This window comes from Opisthocomus hoazin, chromosome 2 (genome assembly GCF_030867145.1).
Source record: "Opisthocomus hoazin isolate bOpiHoa1 chromosome 2, bOpiHoa1.hap1, whole genome shotgun sequence".
NCBI lineage: Eukaryota > Metazoa > Chordata > Aves > Opisthocomiformes > Opisthocomidae > Opisthocomus > Opisthocomus hoazin.
Window position 1 is genome coordinate 70,440,125 of NC_134415.1, and position 19,447 is coordinate 70,459,571.

Here is a 19,447-nt window from a genome sequence, read left to right on the forward strand (position 1 = left end):
CAACTCGATTGTTCAAATAAAAGAAAAAGTTGCCAGGTAACTTACAAGTGTAAAAATGAGCTCCCTGGTTTAGCTGGCTGTTTGATAGCTGTCATGCTGTCTTTCACAGTTGTATCTGTAGACAGTACATAATCAGTACTAGTTCTTTTGTTGTTGTTTTGCCTAAGTTTTTTGAATAATATATTATGCTTTTTAAATTCCAACTATCATTTCATTTTTGCCCGTTTTGTCATTTCTGGCAGATCTCTGGATTTTTTTTTTTGTAAGATGCTGGCTACTTAGTTTCTTAAAGAAAGAGACTGCATGATAGAGAGGACAAATTCGACCTCTTTGTACCACTACAGAAGCATGAATGGGAGTATAGAGGTAGGCCAGGATTCTGTAGATTTGGAGGAAATTCAGATGACTTTGTGAAATTGCTTTCTGTCAGCTGGAATGCTTTATGGAGGCAGAACAGAGACATTTTCTAAGTGCTGAACCAGAGGTCTAGATCCATGTTTTTGTGTGGAATAAATGTACACCAAATGTCATAAACTTCCTGGAAATCTCAACAAGGCTTTGAGGAATAGTAGTAATACATGATTTCTGCCCCTCATACCACTGTGTTCAGTCCACTGCCTAAGTGCACCAGCCCCTTCATAGAAACATCTGGAAAAACATGGCATTTGCGATGTGCTGATGCAGGTCAAAGCTGAGCTTGTTTCAAATTGAAAGGAAAATTGCCATAGCCTTGTTTCTCTTTAGTGCGTGTGCTCACTGCTGGCTTCAGGGCTGTCTTTCTCATAGTCATAAATTGAGCTCTTCAGTAACCCCACATGAAACAATTTTCTTTGTTTACGTTCTCTGGTGCTGCTAGCAAGTCTGCAGTTAGCAACCAGGGCACTCTGCAGCCTGGTAGATTTATTGGTTATTCTGCACACAGAATTTCCCAGTGTGTCTTTCAGGTGCCTGTGTTTCTGACGGTTCTTTGGCAGAGCCTCACAGCCCTAGGTAGTTTGTCCTGAATTTAGGAGAGTAAGCAGAAAGTAGCACCATGGAGGTAAGCACTGTCCTGTGTTTTGGCTGAACTCCGCTGCCAGTGTGAAGAAGGAGAGCCTTGTCACGTCATAGTACAGGTGGCTGTTCTGGAGCATGTCATGGGCCCTCAGGGGGTAACCTCAGTGCAGTTTCCAGTGTGAAAACAGGTGAAAGAGACTGGCAAGACCTCACATGGGAACGTAGACAACAGAGCCATATGCAACAAAACTATAACAGAAATTGCTGTATTTACTATTCAATATATTACTCATTGCTTTTTCAGAGTGGTAGTTCTGAGAAATAAGGTGGCTAGCATAAAGTACCCAGTACTTACAGAATCAGAAAAGATAACTGAAGCAAGTACTACTTCTTTATCTGCTTCTATACATGAGTGATAAGTAGTTCCTGAAGGAGAGATGATACTGTTTGATAACTAGTATGGTATTGGCACATAGTAGGGTACAAAAGATACAGTGTGATACTCTGGGCTTTTGATTGAGCTGTCCTTTTCTTTTCAAAGTTGCGTAAACAATCTTTTTTTTTTTTCCCCTGAAAAAAGAGGCAACCCAATTTAATGTTTTGTTGCAAATGCTTGATAGCATCTCTTATGTTTGTCTCCAGTACACTTAAAAATAAAAGATTGTGCAGTGTGGTGAGGCTATTGGTTGCAGCATTGTGAATTTTTGAATGGTCCATCTCAGTGTGAGGGAAATCAAGTGAAAGTGATCCTTGAGGAATGTAAAGGCACTGTCAGAACATACAGGGATGAGGTTAGAAAAGCCAAAACCCACCTGGAGCTGAAACGGGTGAGGGATGTTAAAGGTTAACAAGCAGGGCTTCTAGAGGTACATTAGTAGCAAAAAGAGGATGAGGGAAAATGCTTGCACAGTGGTGAATGATGCATGGAACCTCTTTCATAGAAAAGCTGATGAAGTATGGGCTAAATAAATGGACAGTGACTGAAAACTGGCTGATGAACTACCAGGCTCCAACAGTTGTGACCAGCAGCACAAAGTCCATCTGGAGGCCGGTGACTAGTGGTGTACCTGACAGGGAACAGCAAGGGCCACCTGCTCGGAGGGACCGGGAGCCAGGAGCCAAGCAAAATAACACAGCCTGTAGGGCAGGAGCTCCACCGGGCAGGGCCCAGCTCACCGGTACCTGAGCAAAGTGACCAAAACAAGCCTGGGGATGGCAGCTGGGATCAAACCATCCGACAGGTTTGTGATGACAATGCGGGTCTGAGATTAAAGCTGGGAAGTCTGTCCACAGGTCTAGTGATCACAAGGCAAGTGGAAGGTCAAGCCACAAAGTCAGGCCACAGATAAGGGTTAAGATCAAGAGGGTCCATGGCTGTGCACGGCTATGACAGAGCTGGATACAGCTGCAGCATAGTTCAGGCAGGGACTCGAGGTCCAGATCTGAGGTTAGGTGGAGCTCCTGGGCCCGTGGGCCTGGCTGTGGATGGAAGCCCCAGGCGAAGCTCATCAGGGTAATGAAGGCCTATTAACACACTCAGGCCTCTGGCAGGACTCCAGGGGTCAACACTTGGCCAGTTGTGTTTAACCTCTTCATTACTGTCCTGGACAAGGTCAGCAGGTCGAGGGAGGGGATCCTTCCCCTCTGCTCAGCACTGGTGAGGCCACACCTGGGGTGCTGGGTCCAGTGCTGGGCTCCTCAGTACAGAAGAGACATGGACATCCTGGAGCAAGGGCTGTGAAGACAGTGGAGGCGTTGGAACGTGTGTCAGTTGAAGGGGGCTGAGGGAGCTGGGACTGTTCAGCCCAGGATGTCAGGGGCAGCAGAGGCTGGTTGCTCGGTGGTGGGGGTGGTGGGACGGGGAGTTCTGGGGGAGAAGACAGCCGTCGGGGAAGGGCTGCTGCCAGCCCAGGCCCAGTCGCACGCTGCTCCAGCGGGGTTGAGCAGGCCAGGCCCAGCGGTCATGGACAGGTTCGAACAAGAGTCCAGGTTACCAGGCAGGTTCATGGTGATGAGGCAGGTCTAAGGTGAAGCCAGGAAGCCAATCCCCAGGTGGATCAACAGGGCCCATGGCTGGGCACAGGGACAACTGTGGTGGGCTGGGGACCGGTACTCCTCTCACGTGGCTCAAGCAGGAGCTGAAGCCCCCGAGGCTGGGCTGAAATGGGGCTCCTGGGCCCACGGGCAGTGTGCATGGGGAGGCCCCTGGTGATGCTGGTCAGGGCCACTAGGTAAAGCCTGTGGGTGCCTGCAGGGCCCTGACAGGAGAAGAGCAGAGGGCTGTGTGTGGGGTGAATCCTACCAATGTGTATGAATAGCTGATAGGAGAGTGTAAAGAAGAAGGAGTCAAACTCTTCAGTGGTGTCCAGTGACAGGACAAGAACAAGCTTTTTTGTGAAGGTGGTCAAACACTGAACACATTGTCTGTGGAGGAAGGAGACTCCCTCCCTGCAGATATTCAAGACCCCGCAGGACATGGCCCTGAGAAGCCTGCTTTAGTTGGCTCTGATCTGAGCAGGGGGACTGGACTAGATCTCCAGAGGTCCCTTTCAGCCTCAACTGGTCTGTGATTTTTCTCAACTCCGTGATCTGTCCTTGTTAATAACAAACAGAATCTAGTTTCTCATTTTGCAGCAGAACATACAGAGGTTAGAAAAGGTCACTTCTGGAAGGCAGAGAAAGGAAATGGTTTCCAGGTTATTTGTGTTAAACAGGGAGAGCTCAGGGTCTGTGCAAGCTGTCTCTCAGGCAAAACACAGCGACTGAACAGGAGGTCAGAGGCAGTTACATGCTATCAAGCAGGGCATTTTCCCTGCTGCACTGATATGCACGGTGTTTTGTGCAGCTAGTTGTGTTCTGTGCAGTACAGCTGTATGTGTGTGTGTGTCTGAATGCAAAGTACTAAGCCTTCCATCAGGAAGATACCACACATGCAGTGACAGGAGTGATGTATGAAGAGCAAAGAACGACAAAGAAAGTTTTATACATGGTACAGTGGTGGGGAATACTGCCCCAAAAGTAGCTGCTATGGTGTATGTCACTGCATATTAAATAGAGATGTGTCACTTGTCAGGGAGAACACCCAGCTATAGAGTGTGCTGTTCTCTGGGATCAGCCCAGCTGCTCTCCTGAGTCACGTGGAATCAGTACTAGCCAGGAACAAGAACCCAGGCTTTTCATGTTTGTTCCCTACAACCTGGAGGTAGTATTAACAATAGCATAGATCAAGATGTGTAGAATGAGACCTGTGGATATCATTTCTGTTTTGCTTTGTCTGATCCTAGTTGTATGACTGTATTAATTGACTTTGGGTATCATCTCAGCAATGAATCCAGGTTAGGGTAATAACCAAGCTCTTTGCTTGGGTCACAGATGAGTACTTCCACTTATAAGGTATTTGCCATGCATCTCTTTCCATCAGTGTTGTGTGTAATGAGAGGCTTCTACCTCCCTGTACAGCTTGACTGATAATGACATCCAACTGGCCTAATTACCAAGACTGTTTTATATTACAGGCTTGGTTGAATTATTTTAATTTTTACAGATGCTAGCAGTTGAGATCTTCGATTAAATGATTAATTAGAAGCACCAGTAACAGTGCCCCAGAAAGAGTTTTGAACTCTTTTTTTTGAACTCTTTTTTTTTTTTTTTTTTTCCTCGATGATGCACAGACATAGATACAATCAAAGGTTCATTTTCCTTGTGGTGTGCTTATAGGAGTGTTGCCGAGTTGCCAAACTTTGGTCAGGTTCCATGCATTCAGAAATTGTAAAGACAGAACTGTTGAATCTGATCAACCAGTCTGGCCTCCTGAATAACATGGGTCATAAAATAACCCCAGCAATCTTATATAAATCAATGCCTACTTTCCAGAAACACGTGTCAGTCTATGTTAAAAATTGACAGCTGAGAACAGTCTACCACAACTCTTCCTGAACTGTCCCAGTAACAGTTAAAAATTTTCACCTCCATTCTCACCTGAATTTGGAGGAAGCTAGTTGCCAGCCAGGCAATGTATGTTCTTACTACCATGCTAAATTCAGGAGCCCAGCATCAGTGCTTTGGTGTTTGTTTCTTTGTTTTTAAAGCTGCATGCTTAGGTTTGGTATCATATAGCTATCTAAAAATCAAGCATTTAACCCAAGTTAAGAATTTAGCCTCCCTCAAAGGAGAAATATGGGCTGTACTTGGAAGTGATTCATTCCACTTGTCTGAGTGTGATTTGACTCCGTGGAGAGGCACATCCCTTTCTAATTACTGCTCAGGGAAACTCAGTTTTGACATCTGCATCCTTGGACTAAATTAAGCCTTTTGGTTACAAAACTACACTACATTATTTCAGCTGATTATTCTCTATGACCCTATAGTCTTTTCAGAGATATGGCTTTTCAAGAGATCTTCTCTATTCTCCAGGCTGTTTTCCTGTTGTCTTACCGTAGCCTTCATTGTTCTTCCTTGTTCTCACATGTATATCTTCATATTTGGTCATATTAAAGCAGATATTATTTGGTTGCACCAAAGTCTGTATCAGTGACTGTCCTTCTGAGTATTTAACATTTCTCCAACCTTTATCTGCAGTCTTTATCCAATATTATTTGATATTTTTTCTAGGCAGCGGCAAAAAATGTTAATTGGTGTAGGACTAAGAATTGATTCTTGTGTGACCCCATTAGGACTGCTGTGGCATTAATCTGCAGGTGATCTGCTGGCTCAGTGGCATTTATGATAAATGCTGAAGAGTCAGATGTTTGTTCATGATAGCTGGTTAAAAATACATCCCACTGTTCAAATATTTATAATGAGCTGAAGACTGTCAGACTTCATTTCAGAAAGAGATTTTCACATTCCTAGTAAAGAGAACCTAAGAGTCTTAAGTCAACCTGTACATGAAGGTTTTGAAGTCATCCTAAGAGCCATAACCGCTTCCTTTGCTGGGAATAAGCATTTCACTTAAGAAGCTGAGAAAGTTTCCTTTAGGGGGAAGAGTCATTATTTAGGAGGAAGAGTCATTATTTAGGACGACAGGGCATGGGGGTCTGTGACGGGTCTTCTTATCCTTTTGTAGTCAGTGCAGCTGCTGGACACTGCTCCAGCCACTGCTGCAATATTCTCCTTCCCTAATCTCCATCTTTGCATGACAGAAATACCAGGAAAGGCACTGGTTGCAGGCTTGCGGGAGAGCAGACTGGTACCAGACAGAGTGAGAAAGGTGGGTGTGGGGATCTCCAAACTGTGCCTTATTTTTCCAGAGCGCCATCTTTACACAAGCTGCTCAACAAAACTTAGATTAAAACTTAGATTTAAGGCAAGGTCACACTGGCATAACTTCAGAGCACTGCAGAGTCTGATCCTCTGTTTTCAATAACCTGAGTTCCCAGACGCCTTCGAAATTTCCCCATATGTTGTATTATGGATAATATTTTTCAGTCAATTTACAAACTGCTAGTTGTACAATAGATTTTTTCCAAGTAAACTGACAAGAAAAAGGGATTAAGAGAAAATGAAGACCCCTCCTCGTAGTCAGAGGACAGAGTGGTGTTTGCTGACATCTGAGAGATGGATTCTTTTCCCCTGTTAACAGAAAATCTTCTGCTTGCTGCTCAGGCTTCCAGACCAAGTGCATATTTCAGAATTTTTCATACCTTAATTCACCTCAAATTTTTGCGTCCACTCAAATGAACTCTAAAATCTGTTTTTTTGGTGAGATGTCCCTGTAACAGGAGGTGTGGTCTGAGGTGCACAGTCTTGTAGAGCGAGCTGCAAAGCTCCTTCCTCTGCTGTGTGCCTACAAACCTGCACTGATGTGCATGTTCTTGATGCCATCCTACCCTGTGAATCCAGCTGAGGGGCTGTAAGAGCTGTCTGTGCATTTAATGCAACCTTTCAGTAAGAAATGAGCTTGAATGCAAATGTACATGTGTGACCAGCCCACAGCTTTGCAGAACTGGCTTCTGTGTACGTTTGCAGCGAGCAGTGCAGAGGTGCACATTGTGTACAGAATCTTTCTTATTTTCCTTCTCACTAGTCTTCATTTTCAGACCAACCGTTTTTGCTGGGATATAGTAACTACGCTTTGGTTTATATATATGTGTTTTTGTAACCGAGGCAATGAACATAGTCTGGTTGCTTGCACTTTGCCATTCTCATTAAAATTTCCTCGGAATCTCTTCTGAGATATGCTTCTGAGAAGACTGAAAAACTCTACATGTGATAATAAGTGTGAGAAAGAAAGCTTTTTTTGGATTTGGCAAAATCTCTACTGTATTTAATTCATAATTGCCGTATCCATGTCTGTGACTGTGATTATTGCTATTATTGTGTGGTGGTGATATGAACTATGTTGACATACTGTCTATCATACTGGCAGTCCCAGATAAAGACTGGGACAGCGCATTGTACTAGGCATTGTGCAAACCCTGGCAAAAAGACTGCCTCTCTTCTCCGAGGAAAGACAAATAGCTGAGCTGACATAAACAGCAACTTAGGAAGCCCTAGGAAATAGTACTAGCTTGCACAATTTTGCCGCAAAATGCTTTATGCCAGCACTTTCCCTCCAAAGGATGCATAGTGTTTGGAGATTTGCTTTTGCGTTTCAGGATTAGGGAGCTGAGTGTAAGCTGACTGTGATCTCCGCATCCATAATGAGGCCCAGTTGGATAGTGCTGGGGAGCTAAGCATGTCTAGCTCTTCCATCTTTTGAAAGGTTCAAATGGCAGGAGACCTCTTCCTCTTCAGAAAAGTTGCTTCCACTGTTTTACGACATCCTGGTGGATGAAGGAGTGTTCAATCACAGAAAGCAAAGTATCAGAGTTTGGCCAGCTATTTGACCAGGTCATTTGGAGAGCTTTGAAAAGGCAGCTTTCATCTACTGAATCAGGATTTCATCTACTACCCAGGATGTTTTTCAAGTAAGAAAAAGAAGGCAGCAAATGTAATGGAAGCATAAATGTGGTGCTTCATTTTATGCATTGCTTTTACCTAGTTATTTCACAGGTTTGTCATTATTGTTGTTCAGTATATTCATCAATGACATGGACAGCGACATCGAGTGTACCCTCAGCAAGTTTGCAGATGACACCAAGCTGAGTGGTACGGTTGAGACACCAGAAGGACGGGATGCCATCCAGAGGGACCTGGACAAGCTGGAGAGGTGGGCCTGTGTGAACCTCATGAGGTTCAACACGGCCAAGTGCAAGGTCCTACACCTGGGTCGGGGTAATCCCCGCTATCAGTACAGGCTGGGGGATGAAAGGATCGAGAGCAGCCCTGCTGAGAGGGACTTGGGGGTACTGACAGACGAAAGGCTGGACATGAGCCGGCAATGTGCGCTGGCAGCCCAGAGGGCCAACCGTGTCCTGGGCTGCATCAGGAGAAGCGTGGCCAGCAGGTCGAGAGAGGTGATTCTGCCCCTCTGCTCTGCTCTGGTGAGACCTCACCTGGAGTACTGCGTTCAGCTCTGGAGCCCTCAGCACCAGAAGGACATGGAACTGTTGAAGCGGGTCCAAAGGAGGGCTACAAAAATGATCCGAGGGCTGGAGCACCTCTCCTATGAGGACAGGCTGAGAGAGTTGGGCTTGTTCAGCCTGGAGAAGAGAAGGCTGCGGGGAGACCTGATTGCAGCCTTTCAGTACTTAAAGGGAGCCTACAGGAAAGATGGGGACAATCTTTTTAGTAGAGACAGCAGTGACAGGACGAGGGGTAATGGTTTTAAACTAAAACAGGGTAAGTTTAGGCTAGATATAAGGAAGAAATTCTTTACAATGAGGGTGGTGAAACACTGGAACGGGTTGCCCAGAGAGGTAGTGGAGGCCCCATCCCTGGAAACATTCAAGACCAGGTTGAACAGGGCTCTGAGCAACCTGATCTAGTTAGTGGTGTCCCTGCTCGCTGCGGGCGGATTGGACTAGATGACCTCTAGGGGTCCCTTCCAACTCAAAACTTTCTATGATTCTATGATTATTTCCTCTGGCAATGTGGTTTTGGTTCAAAATGCATAGGATTTCTCTAGGTAAAGTACAAATGTTGTATACTTTTTCTCTGCTTTTCTTTTTTTTCTCATTTAATTGGCAAATGAGTAATGGCAAAGGATCTGAAAATGATAACTGAAACAAATCCTAAATATATGCAAATGAAAATACACAGACTGAAGGGCAGCTCCTCTTTTCCCTTCTGCAATACAAAGACATTCAAAAGACTACGCAAGAACTATTTTTCTCTCCATGGTGAAGTAGTGCTTTCATTTTGTATCCTTCCTCAGTAGAGTTTTCAAACACGCCAGTTTTAATATGAAGAGAGCATTGCTAGAGCTAGTAGGGATATGCTTAGTGTTTGCTTCATGGACAAGGGTGCTCTGCTTCTTTGCATTTCACTTATTCCCTGCTTTTTCTTGCCTGCCTTAATTTTGCAAGCAGATAAAATACTGAAATACTCATGACTCCTCCTGCCCTTGAATGGGAGAGGAAGGAGTAAAGGGTTATGTCATACTATGTACTTGTGCCAATGACAGACAAAGCCAGTGTCTTGAGTTGATTTCTGGCAAATTGCCCTGATAGAGTTGCAGAATAAGGGAGACATTTTAAACACAAGGATTCTTTTTTTAAGGAGACCGTGCGTTTTCAATTTGCCAACACGGATAGTGTCCATTTAGTTTTTACTACATATTCTAATACACTGAATCAGGGTCGGTGGCAGTAAACTGAAAAATCTATCTTGTGTCTGTTTTGATCCAGCTCCACGAGCTAACCGACCGTACTGAATGAAGGGAAAATGCAGAGAGAGTCTTAGGGAAAATTTCCATTTCCCTGGTCTTAGTCACTCTGTGCCAGACAGAGGCAAGTTCGTGCAGCCCAAAAGTCGTTCAATATTCAGTGATTTCTCAAGACTGTAAAGATGGTGTTAGGTTTGGTCTGATTTTTGAAAGCTCTGCAGACCTGTCACAGCAGTTGGGAGGCAGCTAACCGTAACTGGGTACAGTACGGTTGTGTGCAGATTAGAAGATTTGGTTGCAGCTGTGGAGGTTCAAGAAGCTGCACACCTTTTCCCCTTTGTGCTAGCCTGCCCTGTGAGGAGGGATAAGGGCCGTTACGGGGACTCTGTGTACCCATGAATCCCTTTATGCATCAGGAATTCCTCCTGTGGTTGCCTCCATTGATTTTTAGATCATATACCCCCAGATCAGGGTTGAAATAATCAAACCTAAGCATCTTAAAAATATTGATATGTTTTGCATGGGGCTTCTTTATTAATTGCTGAGAGATTTACTGTGTTTAGCATCAGGTAGCGAGAATTTGGGTTCATTTCAAAGCTTTGATACTCATCGGGGTGTGATGCTATTATTTCTGCATCGTGTTATTCTTAGAGTAGATTTCAGGTCTTTTTACGCCTGAGAAGCACTGAGCATCACAGGTGATGTTAGGACTGCAAATTTGGCTTGCAGTTTAGGGCTGGCAGGAGAAGGATTATACCATCTGGTCTCGAGAAGTGCTTAGCATCTCCAGCAAGACATTGGATAAACTCCAGTGAAGGTCACTGGAGAGTTGATGCTGCTGAACATTGCACCAGGATTGCCCACTGAGTATCGTCCGGTGTGCATATAATACAAATAATGTCTGTGGTCTTATCTAGATGGTGGAAACTTGTCAGCATTGCCAGAATACACATGCAGCCCCATGTGTGCTGGCTACAGTGAATGCTAGAATAGTGGGGTCAAACCAAGTTTTACCTCCTCATATTTCACAGGTAAGAAAAGACTATACAATGTAATGAAAAATGCCTCAGTTGTGGTCTTATTATCCCTAGTGCGGTTGAAAGATTTCATTAGTACTTGAGCGGCTTAGCAAACTCCCCACTGTAGAAAGAGTATTCCATGCATTTTTTGCTTGTTTTCTCCTGCAGATGAGTAGCTTGGTTCCAGGCTATTAAATCTGTAAAGCTGTCTGGTAAGCATTACTGATCAGAAAGTGCAAAAGCAGTCCTATGTTTGTTACTTTTACGTTTGTCTTTTTTTAACTCATAATCATCTGAGTGAACTGGATATGATTTTTAAAATTGTATAGAAGAAAATTTATCTCATCCCAAAAAATCATTCTGTGTAACAAACTCTCAAAACCAGTTCTAGAGTATGAGGGGCAGACTTTTTTGCTATAGTTTGAGAAAACAGCAGAGGTGCCTTTTAGTGGGACTACAGTATGCTTTGTGGTACGCTGCGACACAGGAAAAGGGTCAACAAGTGAAAAGTTCTATGAAGAGGTGATCAAACAGAAAAATTCTTGAACAAACAAATTTTGTACATGAAGATGGCTGAATCACTCACTGGTCCTCTCTGACATTTGTTAGTATGTCAAAACAAGCAACATGCAGATAGTTTTAATAGTGTCCATTCATGGGCATAACATGAATATTAACTTATAAGAGTCTGGGTTGCTATTTTTTGTTTTGCCATATTTTTATTTGAACTTTTTTTTTCCTTTTTCTTTTTCGCTTTGATACCTTTTTTCATTAAAAGCAATAAATTGTTTAATGTTGAAAATGTACCTCTGAAAAAAACACTCAAATATTTATTATTTGTAGCTAGATATACTGCTTGATATATGGCATTCTTTGTTCAGTATGAGTATTGCCTCAGTGCCCTAACATATTGTTATGGGACACTGTAATTTTACAGATGTCATATGTCGGCTGAGATGTGCAAGTGCGATCTTAACCTCTGGTGATCAGAAATTGTCTCATGGTGTTTTTCATAAGAAAAGACATCATACCAGTTCCAGCTAGGCCTAATTCACTTACCCAAATCATCCTGCTAATTGAATTGTGCATGTTCTTCATTGCTTTCTGCTATAAAATGGTGTTGCTAAACACCGTCATTTGTTGGTGAATAATACAAGCTCTGTGGATGGTTTGTTGTAATTCAAATAGAGCACAATAGAAAGTAGTGCCTAGTCATTGCATAGCCACAGCTATTGCTGTAATTAAAATGTTGCTGTCCTGACTATTAAAGGAGCTTTTACACCAAAGACATTGATAGAAAGGAGAAAAATAGATTTTTCATTTTATGTCAAACCCATAAAAATATTTTTTTCACTCTGTAGTTTCTGCTTTTTTTGTCATGGGAAACTTTTTAATTTATCTCTTATCTCCTGAGAAGTTGTAGGGTGCACAAGAAGTTGCAGCTCAGCATTTCGGAACCTCATCATATCTGGAGAGATGCTGAGCTCAGCAGGGTGAATAGAAGGCATTTAGGTAATCAAATAGAAATATAGTTTAACTATACCTTAGTTATTTTACCAGTGGGTGGTATTGGCAAGAATCTGGTGCAAGGAGAAGTTTGCAGTGCTAACAGAATTGAAAAGGGGCTTTTCAAAGGTATTATATAGAATAGTATAATCAATGGTAAAGCGTAGGAGGAAGCTGCACCTCTGTAAGTTTAAGGCTTTATAAATTTCCTGATTCAAAAAGAAAAACAAAATAACCTTCCACATTCACACACCATTTCTGAAGTATGATAACTGATGCACCAACCTGGAGAAGAATCATTTTGTTTGTAGACTGGATCTGTAAGTAGTTGAATTTATTTTTCAAGGAAAAAGTGAGTTTAACTATTTTTTCTGTCTTTTCTGGATTTCCCCTTGTCCTGTTGCTGGGCACCACTGAAAAGAGTCTGGCCCTATCCTCCTGACACCCACCCTTAAGATATTTATAGGCATTTATAAGATCCCCTCTCAGTCTGCTCTTCGTCAGGCTGAACAAGCCCAGCTCCCTCAGCCTTTCCTTGTAGGAGAGATGCTCCAGTCCCCTCACCATCTTCGCAGCCCTCTCTGGAGTGTCTCCAGTAGTTCCTCATCTTTCTGGAACTGGTGAGCCTGGAACTGGACGCAGTATTCCAAATGGGGCCTCATTAGGGCAGAGTAGAGGGGAAGGAGAACTTCCCTCGACCTGCTGGCCACACTCTTCTTAGTGCACCCCAGAATACCATTGGCCTTCTTGGCAGCCAGGGCACACTGCTGGCTCATGGTTAACCTGTCGTCCACCAGGACACCCAGGTCCCTCTCCACACAGCTGCTCTCCAGCAGGTCAGCCCCAGCCTGTACCAGTGCATGGGGTTGTTCCTCCCCAGGTGCAGGACCCTGCATTTGCCCTTGTTGAACTTCATCAGGTTCCTCTCTGTCCAACTTTCCAGCCTGTCCAGGTCTTGCTGAATGGCAGCACAGCCTGCCGGTGTATCCACCACTCCTCCCAGTTTTGTATCATCAGCAAACTTGCTGAGAAAGAGAACAATTGGTATCAGCAGGCAAATAGTGCACAGGATTGTTATATACAGCATCGTTGACCATTGTGCTCGGTTCCTTTAGGATTATGAATGTATTTTATTTCCCACTGTATGCAACTGGATCCTTTTAGACAGAGCTGGATTCTCCCCTGACTGGTGCAGGGAAATGCATGTTTCTCAGCAGCGCAAAGGATCCTTCTACCAGAGAATAATCTCACAGGGAGATGGTGTTGGCTGTATCACTGCCCTGCCTCAGGGCCTGCGGTTTACCTGGGGAGCATAAAAACTGGGAACAGCTGCAAGTGGGATGTTATGTATTAACATACTCTCATACTCGCTTTCCTCTCTTCTGCTGCTTTCTTGATGATTTGTATCGAGTGTTGACAGTGGGATGGTTGCAGTTGTTTTCCTCTGCTACCACTTGCCCACTAATGAACTTTCTACTATCGTCAACTACAAGATTTTTGCTGGATGTGCTAGTACGCTCTGATCCCAGCACATCCTGCTCTAAAAGCAGGGGTTTCTTTTCTGTGCACTCTGGCTACACAGCAGATGAGCAGACACCAAAGAAGATTGCTCATATGGTGGTGCATACACGTGTTTGTGTGGTGCTGTTCTTAAGCTTATATGCTTTTTTTCTCACTACAACCTTGCAGTCCAAGTAGTTTTAAATTGCATTTATTCAATTATGTTCTCAAAACAGAACAAACCTAGCGACCGGATCTATGTGTGAGTTTGTCTGCATAAGAGTTTGTCTACAGTGTACACTTGGCAGAGATGTAACCGCAATACACTGCAAGCTGGAAGCCTGTGGGTGGGACACAGAAAAAAAGGTGTGCTTACAGATGTACACTCAAGTCGGCTGATGGGAACTCATTGACACTGTGGTATGTAGCTTGCCTGCCACAAAGGCTAAGGCCACATGTCTGGGTAGACACATCTTGGTTTGGCTTGGCCTCATTAGGGTTAATATCAAATGGACAAGACTGAGGCTGGGTTTCACTGCTTGACTCTGCTTTCCCATCTGTAAGTTACCACCTGGGGTATCTGCTTACTTACCTCTCTTGTCAGATGTTAAACATTCATTATGCACTAGTCTTAAAATATGTTGAGTAACAAAGGTAACAGACTGATTAAACCAATACTTTACTTATATAACATTGCTATGTCACTTTTGGGCATCTGTCTCCCCTCTGTATTTGGTATCTTAAGGATTACAAGGAATTAATTCCTTTACAGTTGCATTTGACTTGCTGTGTTTTAAAAGAGTGACTGAATTATGTGTCTCTTTAGTGAAATGTTTGGTGCATCTCCTTTTGTTGTTGTTGCAGCAATCACTGAAAAGAAGAGGGAGCAAAGATCTACCAAAATCAGAAAAAAAGTCACAGCAGACACCAACAGAGGTAAGTTGTAAGAACAGTAGCCTGAATTCTCATGTGGAGGCTTCAGGGACACTACGGAAACGATGTATGTCATTTGTAGATTTGCACTTTGCTTGCTTATTTACTTTGCTCTTTGTCTTCCTATATGCTGTGAAATAATGGAGAGCTCTTACCCCAGATCTGCAGTCAAACAACACTACATCAAGGCCCACCTAAACACACCACTGGTGCTGCAACAGAATTCACCAGCTGTCACATGCTCTATACTTTAGGTAAAATAAGTAAATGGGAGCGCCAGTGAAACAAGATTATAGGCGCTTTGTATGATGATTTCGGGATTTTTGAACACTGTGAATTCTGTTATAGTGCTGCAAGCCTAGCGAATATAAGGATTTTTTGCAAGTCCCCCACCCCCACAACGTGTTTTCCAGGGACTGTGCAAACTATAGTCACAAGTAAAATAGTCTTTTTCCCCTCTTTTAAATTTAAGTATTTATTTTCATCTCTTTAATTTATTAATCAGTGAAAAAATGATTGCAGGAAAATCTATTAGTATCTAAAGCTACATACCTGTAATTGTTAATCTTGTAATTTAGGACCATCCACTGGAAGTCTCCTGTTTTACATCAAGTTTCTTTAAATGCTTCCTTTTCTTTTTTCTAAGGACGACAATGAAGACCTGAAATGCCAGCTACAGTTTGTCAAAGAAGAAGCAGCCTTGATGAGGAAGAAAATGGCAAAGATCGATAAGGAGAAAGACAGATTTGAACACGAGCTGCAAAAATACAGATCATTTTATGGGGATTTGGACAGTCCCTTGCCAAAAGGTGAAGCAGGTGGGCCACCTACCACAAGGGAAGCTGAACTCAAGCTTCGATTGAGACTTGTGGAGGAGGAAGCTAACATTCTTGGGAGGAAAATAGTTGAACTAGAAGTAGAAAACAGAGGACTGAAAGCAGAGCTCGATGATTTAAGAGGAGATGATTTCTCAGGGACGGCTAATCCGCTCCTGGGAGAGCAGAGTGAATCTTTGTCAGAACTACGACAGCATTTGCAGCTAGTAGAAGATGAGACAGAACTGCTGAGGAGAAATTTAGCTGATTTGGAAGAACAAAACAAGCGCATAACAGCTGAGCTGAACAAATACAAGTACAAGTCTGGGTCCCATGAGAGCTCCAGGCACCATGATAATGCCAAGACAGAGGCGTTACAGGAGGAGCTAAAAGCTGCACGAATGCAGATCAATGAGCTGAGTGGCAAAGTCATGCAACTCCAGTATGAGAACAGAGTCTTAATGTCCAACATGCAACGCTATGACTTGGCCTCTCATCTTGGGATCCGCGGCAGTCCCAGAGACAGTGATGCAGAAAGTGATGCAGGAAAAAAAGAGAGTGATGATGATTCCCGCCCCCCTCACCGCAAAAGGGAAGGCCCCATTGGTGGAGAAAGTGACTCCGAAGAGGTACGCAACATTCGGTGCCTAACACCCACGAGGTCTTTTTATCCGACACCATCTGGGTGGCAGAAGAACTTCACTGATCGGCAGCAGATGAAGGACATCCGCTCTGAAGCGGAGCGGCTGGGCAAGACAATAGACCGCCTAATTTCTGACACGAGCACCATCATAACAGAGGCAAGAATTTATGTAGCTAATGGGGACCTCTTTGGACTGATGGATGAGGAAGATGATGGCAGCAGAATACGCGAGCATGAGCTTCTTTACCGGATCAACGCACAGATGAAGGCCTTCAGGAAAGAGCTCCAGGCTTTCATCGACAGACTCGAAGTTCCAAAGTCTTCGGATGATCGAAGTGCAGATGAACCTTTGTCAGTGAGTCAGGTAGACTTTTACTTATTACGGCCTACAGGTAAAAACGCTCTGCCAAATGAATTAAGCCTCAAATTTGATGTATGGCACATGAAAATTCTTTATTCGGACAGTGGACAAAAATAACTATTTCTTAAATTATTTTAAATCCTCATTTGGCCATATGAAACCTTGTTCTACCAAGAAGGCTGTTTGTGAACAGTGAATAAGTCTGGTCTCCTGGAAATTAAAAGAATTATGCTCTAGGAGGTAGAAGACACTATTCCTTTCTGGCATTGCAATTGCATTTCCCAGAGTTATGCCTTCATCACCAGTAAAGGCAGTGCAGACAGCATTTTTGGCACATAAATGACCATGATTGTTTTCTTAGTGGTTGAGTTCCTGTTAAATGAATAAAAAGAAAATCTTATTAAACAGGAAGAAACATTAAATTTCCAAAATTATAGAGAATATGACTAACCGCAGCGAAAAATAAACCATGCAAATCTACTTTACAGAGTTACAGAGCCACACCATAGTGTGAATATTGAAAGTACTATAATTGATTGTATCTTATGTTGAAGGTGTATGGGTCACTGCTTACATGCAGCATCTTTTCTGTAGTTCATTTTTATGCAGAATTGTTCCAGAGAGGTTTTGAGGAGCAAATTCCTTGCTGACTCAAGATCTTTTGCCGTGAAAAATGAAAATTACCTACCCTTATCTTATCATGCAGTCCTATAGTTGTCAAATCTTGTTATTGCTCATGGTATTATCCAACGTTTTAGTAAGCCTTTTACTTTGTTAATTTACTTTGTGCTGTCCTGCTAGTTTACAGTCAAAGTAGCTGCCAGGTGAAGCTGAAAGCTATTATTTCTTATTCCTATGCTGACTAATTAGTCTTTTGTTTCCCTGTATCAGAAAGTCACAGACGCAGTGAGTTTAAAGCTAATCAATTACTATACATGTATTGCATGAAATCAACCAGAAAACGGCATTCAGCATGCTCACTTTCTGATCTAGTAATAGCTCTGAGCTTGTAGAGCTCCCATTAGCTTAAAGGCAGAGCACTGCATGGGCTTACACAAATTTAAAGTGAACTAACTCGTATTTTCTCTAAACAAATAACAGCAATAATTAAATTGGGCATTTCAGCACTTGACCATGCAGAACTCCTGCTGAAGTCAATGGGAGATGGGCACTTGGTCCCTCCACAAGCATAGTCTGATGCACTATTTATTTTGTTGAAACTTTGGACTTGCTGTTCCATTAATTGACTGTTCTCTTTGTCTTTGTATTTACTTTCCCAGATGTTCCAGCCTATCATTTTACTTATTCTCATCCTTGTATTATTTTCATCCCTTTCATACACAACAATATTTAAACTTGTCTTCCTTTTTACACTGTTTTTTGTACTGTAAGCCATTCATCATTTACTGTTCATTGTAGTATTATTTTCAGTTTGTTTTTTTTTGTCCACCCTCCAAGATAAGAAGTGCAAGAGACATAGTTTCTGTACTAGCCACTGCTGTAAAAACACTGAAGACTACTTGTTTGCCAAAATCAAAACAAAATCAAAAAACCTGCAAAAAACATACCAAAAAGTCACCCAGTTGAATAGGAAGTCCGCTCACCATGGTGTTCCAGGTAAGTAAACAGAAAATGATATTTTTCACTTCATCTGGTTTTATCATTTTTGAATAAAGATTTCCTGAGTGACTGGAACCAGTTTAATATTCATTAATTTGCACCAAATCAGAAGCAAAACAGATATATGCAGAGTGGGTGTGAGGAGTCTGTTGCTTTCTTCTTCCCACTCCCAGAAAAAGATTTGTGTTCTAGCCACATATCAATAGTAAGACCACATTTGATGTATATTCTGCAATTGTATGTCACAGCTTGTATGTATTTTGCATGATTGTGATGATAATGTTTTTCAGCACTGTATTATGTGGATTAGACACCACGGAGGGGACAAAATCAGAATGGCTGGTAGATAGAGCACTGTATGTGGAAATGTGGCAAGGAGCTGGAGCCCCTGAGAATGAGATTCACGAGGAGGAGGTATCAGAGTAGGCGAGGAGTCTTCCTAGAGATGTAGGCTGGCTGCATTCTCTCTGGGCTCTAGAAAAATGGCCACGCTACATTCTGACTTGAACCGAAGAGAGCGACGCTAGTCACCTTGCCTGATGTCAGATATCTTTTCCTACTGACTTAGTTTATCAGGTAACGTTTTCCAGCCTGTAGCCACCAGGGCTCTGGATTGTCTCTCCAGGTTTCAGACTGAGTTTTGAATAAACGTGGTAACTCTTGGCTTGCTGAGTGACCCCCGTCTAACCATGCTGTTGGTAGAGAGTGACCATAGGTCAGGCAAGCTTGTGTACACGGATGTGGATCAGCAGTCACTGAGTATTCCTGTCTCACCTATGAGAGGCTGCACGGAGAGTACAGGTGACTCACACTGAAGATAGCCAGTTCCTACAACCAGTAGATCTCCCACTATGAAAACCTCATCTGAAATGCCCAGTGAAGCTCAGTTTTCTTTTCTGTTTTATTCAACCTATGCTGAAACTACAAAGTCCCACAGATGTGAATTCTCCAAAGGTGATCATTTACAGGTAAGTGTATTAATGAAATTTTTTGTGCAGGTGCCGTGATAAAAAAATCTAGTAATAAATAGTGGTAATAAATAAAGCAGCTGTTTTTCTAGCAGGTAAAAAGGATTCCCTTTGACTTATCATGCTAGCACTCTGTTCACTTAACCCATTCCCCAGTGAGAACAGTTCATCTCTGTGCCTGGGTTGTGCTCTGCTACCTGAAACAGTAGAGAGACACCATTTTGGGGGAAACTCCTCAGAGGGAAGCAGAGATTGGGCAATAAAATTTGTTTTACCAGAACGTAAAAAGCAGTAAACTAACGATATTTGTATTAAACAAAGCTTGTGTTTTTCTCCTTGTTTGTCTAGCTTTCCCTCAGCATACTCTGCAGGTGTAGGA

The 19,447-nt window shown here is 42.9% G+C and overlaps 1 protein-coding gene across 6 annotated transcripts in view; it reads left to right on the forward strand.

Annotated features, from left to right (window-relative positions):
- MTCL3 (MTCL family member 3) overlaps positions 1-19,447 on the forward strand; it is a 41,935-nt gene that overhangs the window by 16,790 nt on the left and 5,698 nt on the right. For 2 of the 6 annotated variants that reach the window (XM_075414087.1, XM_075414084.1), the window contains exons 5-8: positions 14,593-14,664; positions 15,308-16,483; positions 17,761-18,097; positions 19,030-19,068. In XM_075414087.1, the coding sequence (XP_075270202.1) occupies positions 14,593-14,664; positions 15,308-16,483; positions 17,761-17,871 (1,359 nt within the window). In that variant the 3' untranslated portion in view covers positions 17,872-18,097; positions 19,030-19,068. The other 4 variants (XM_075414090.1, XM_075414088.1, XM_075414089.1 and 1 more) reach the window with 4 other exon arrangements.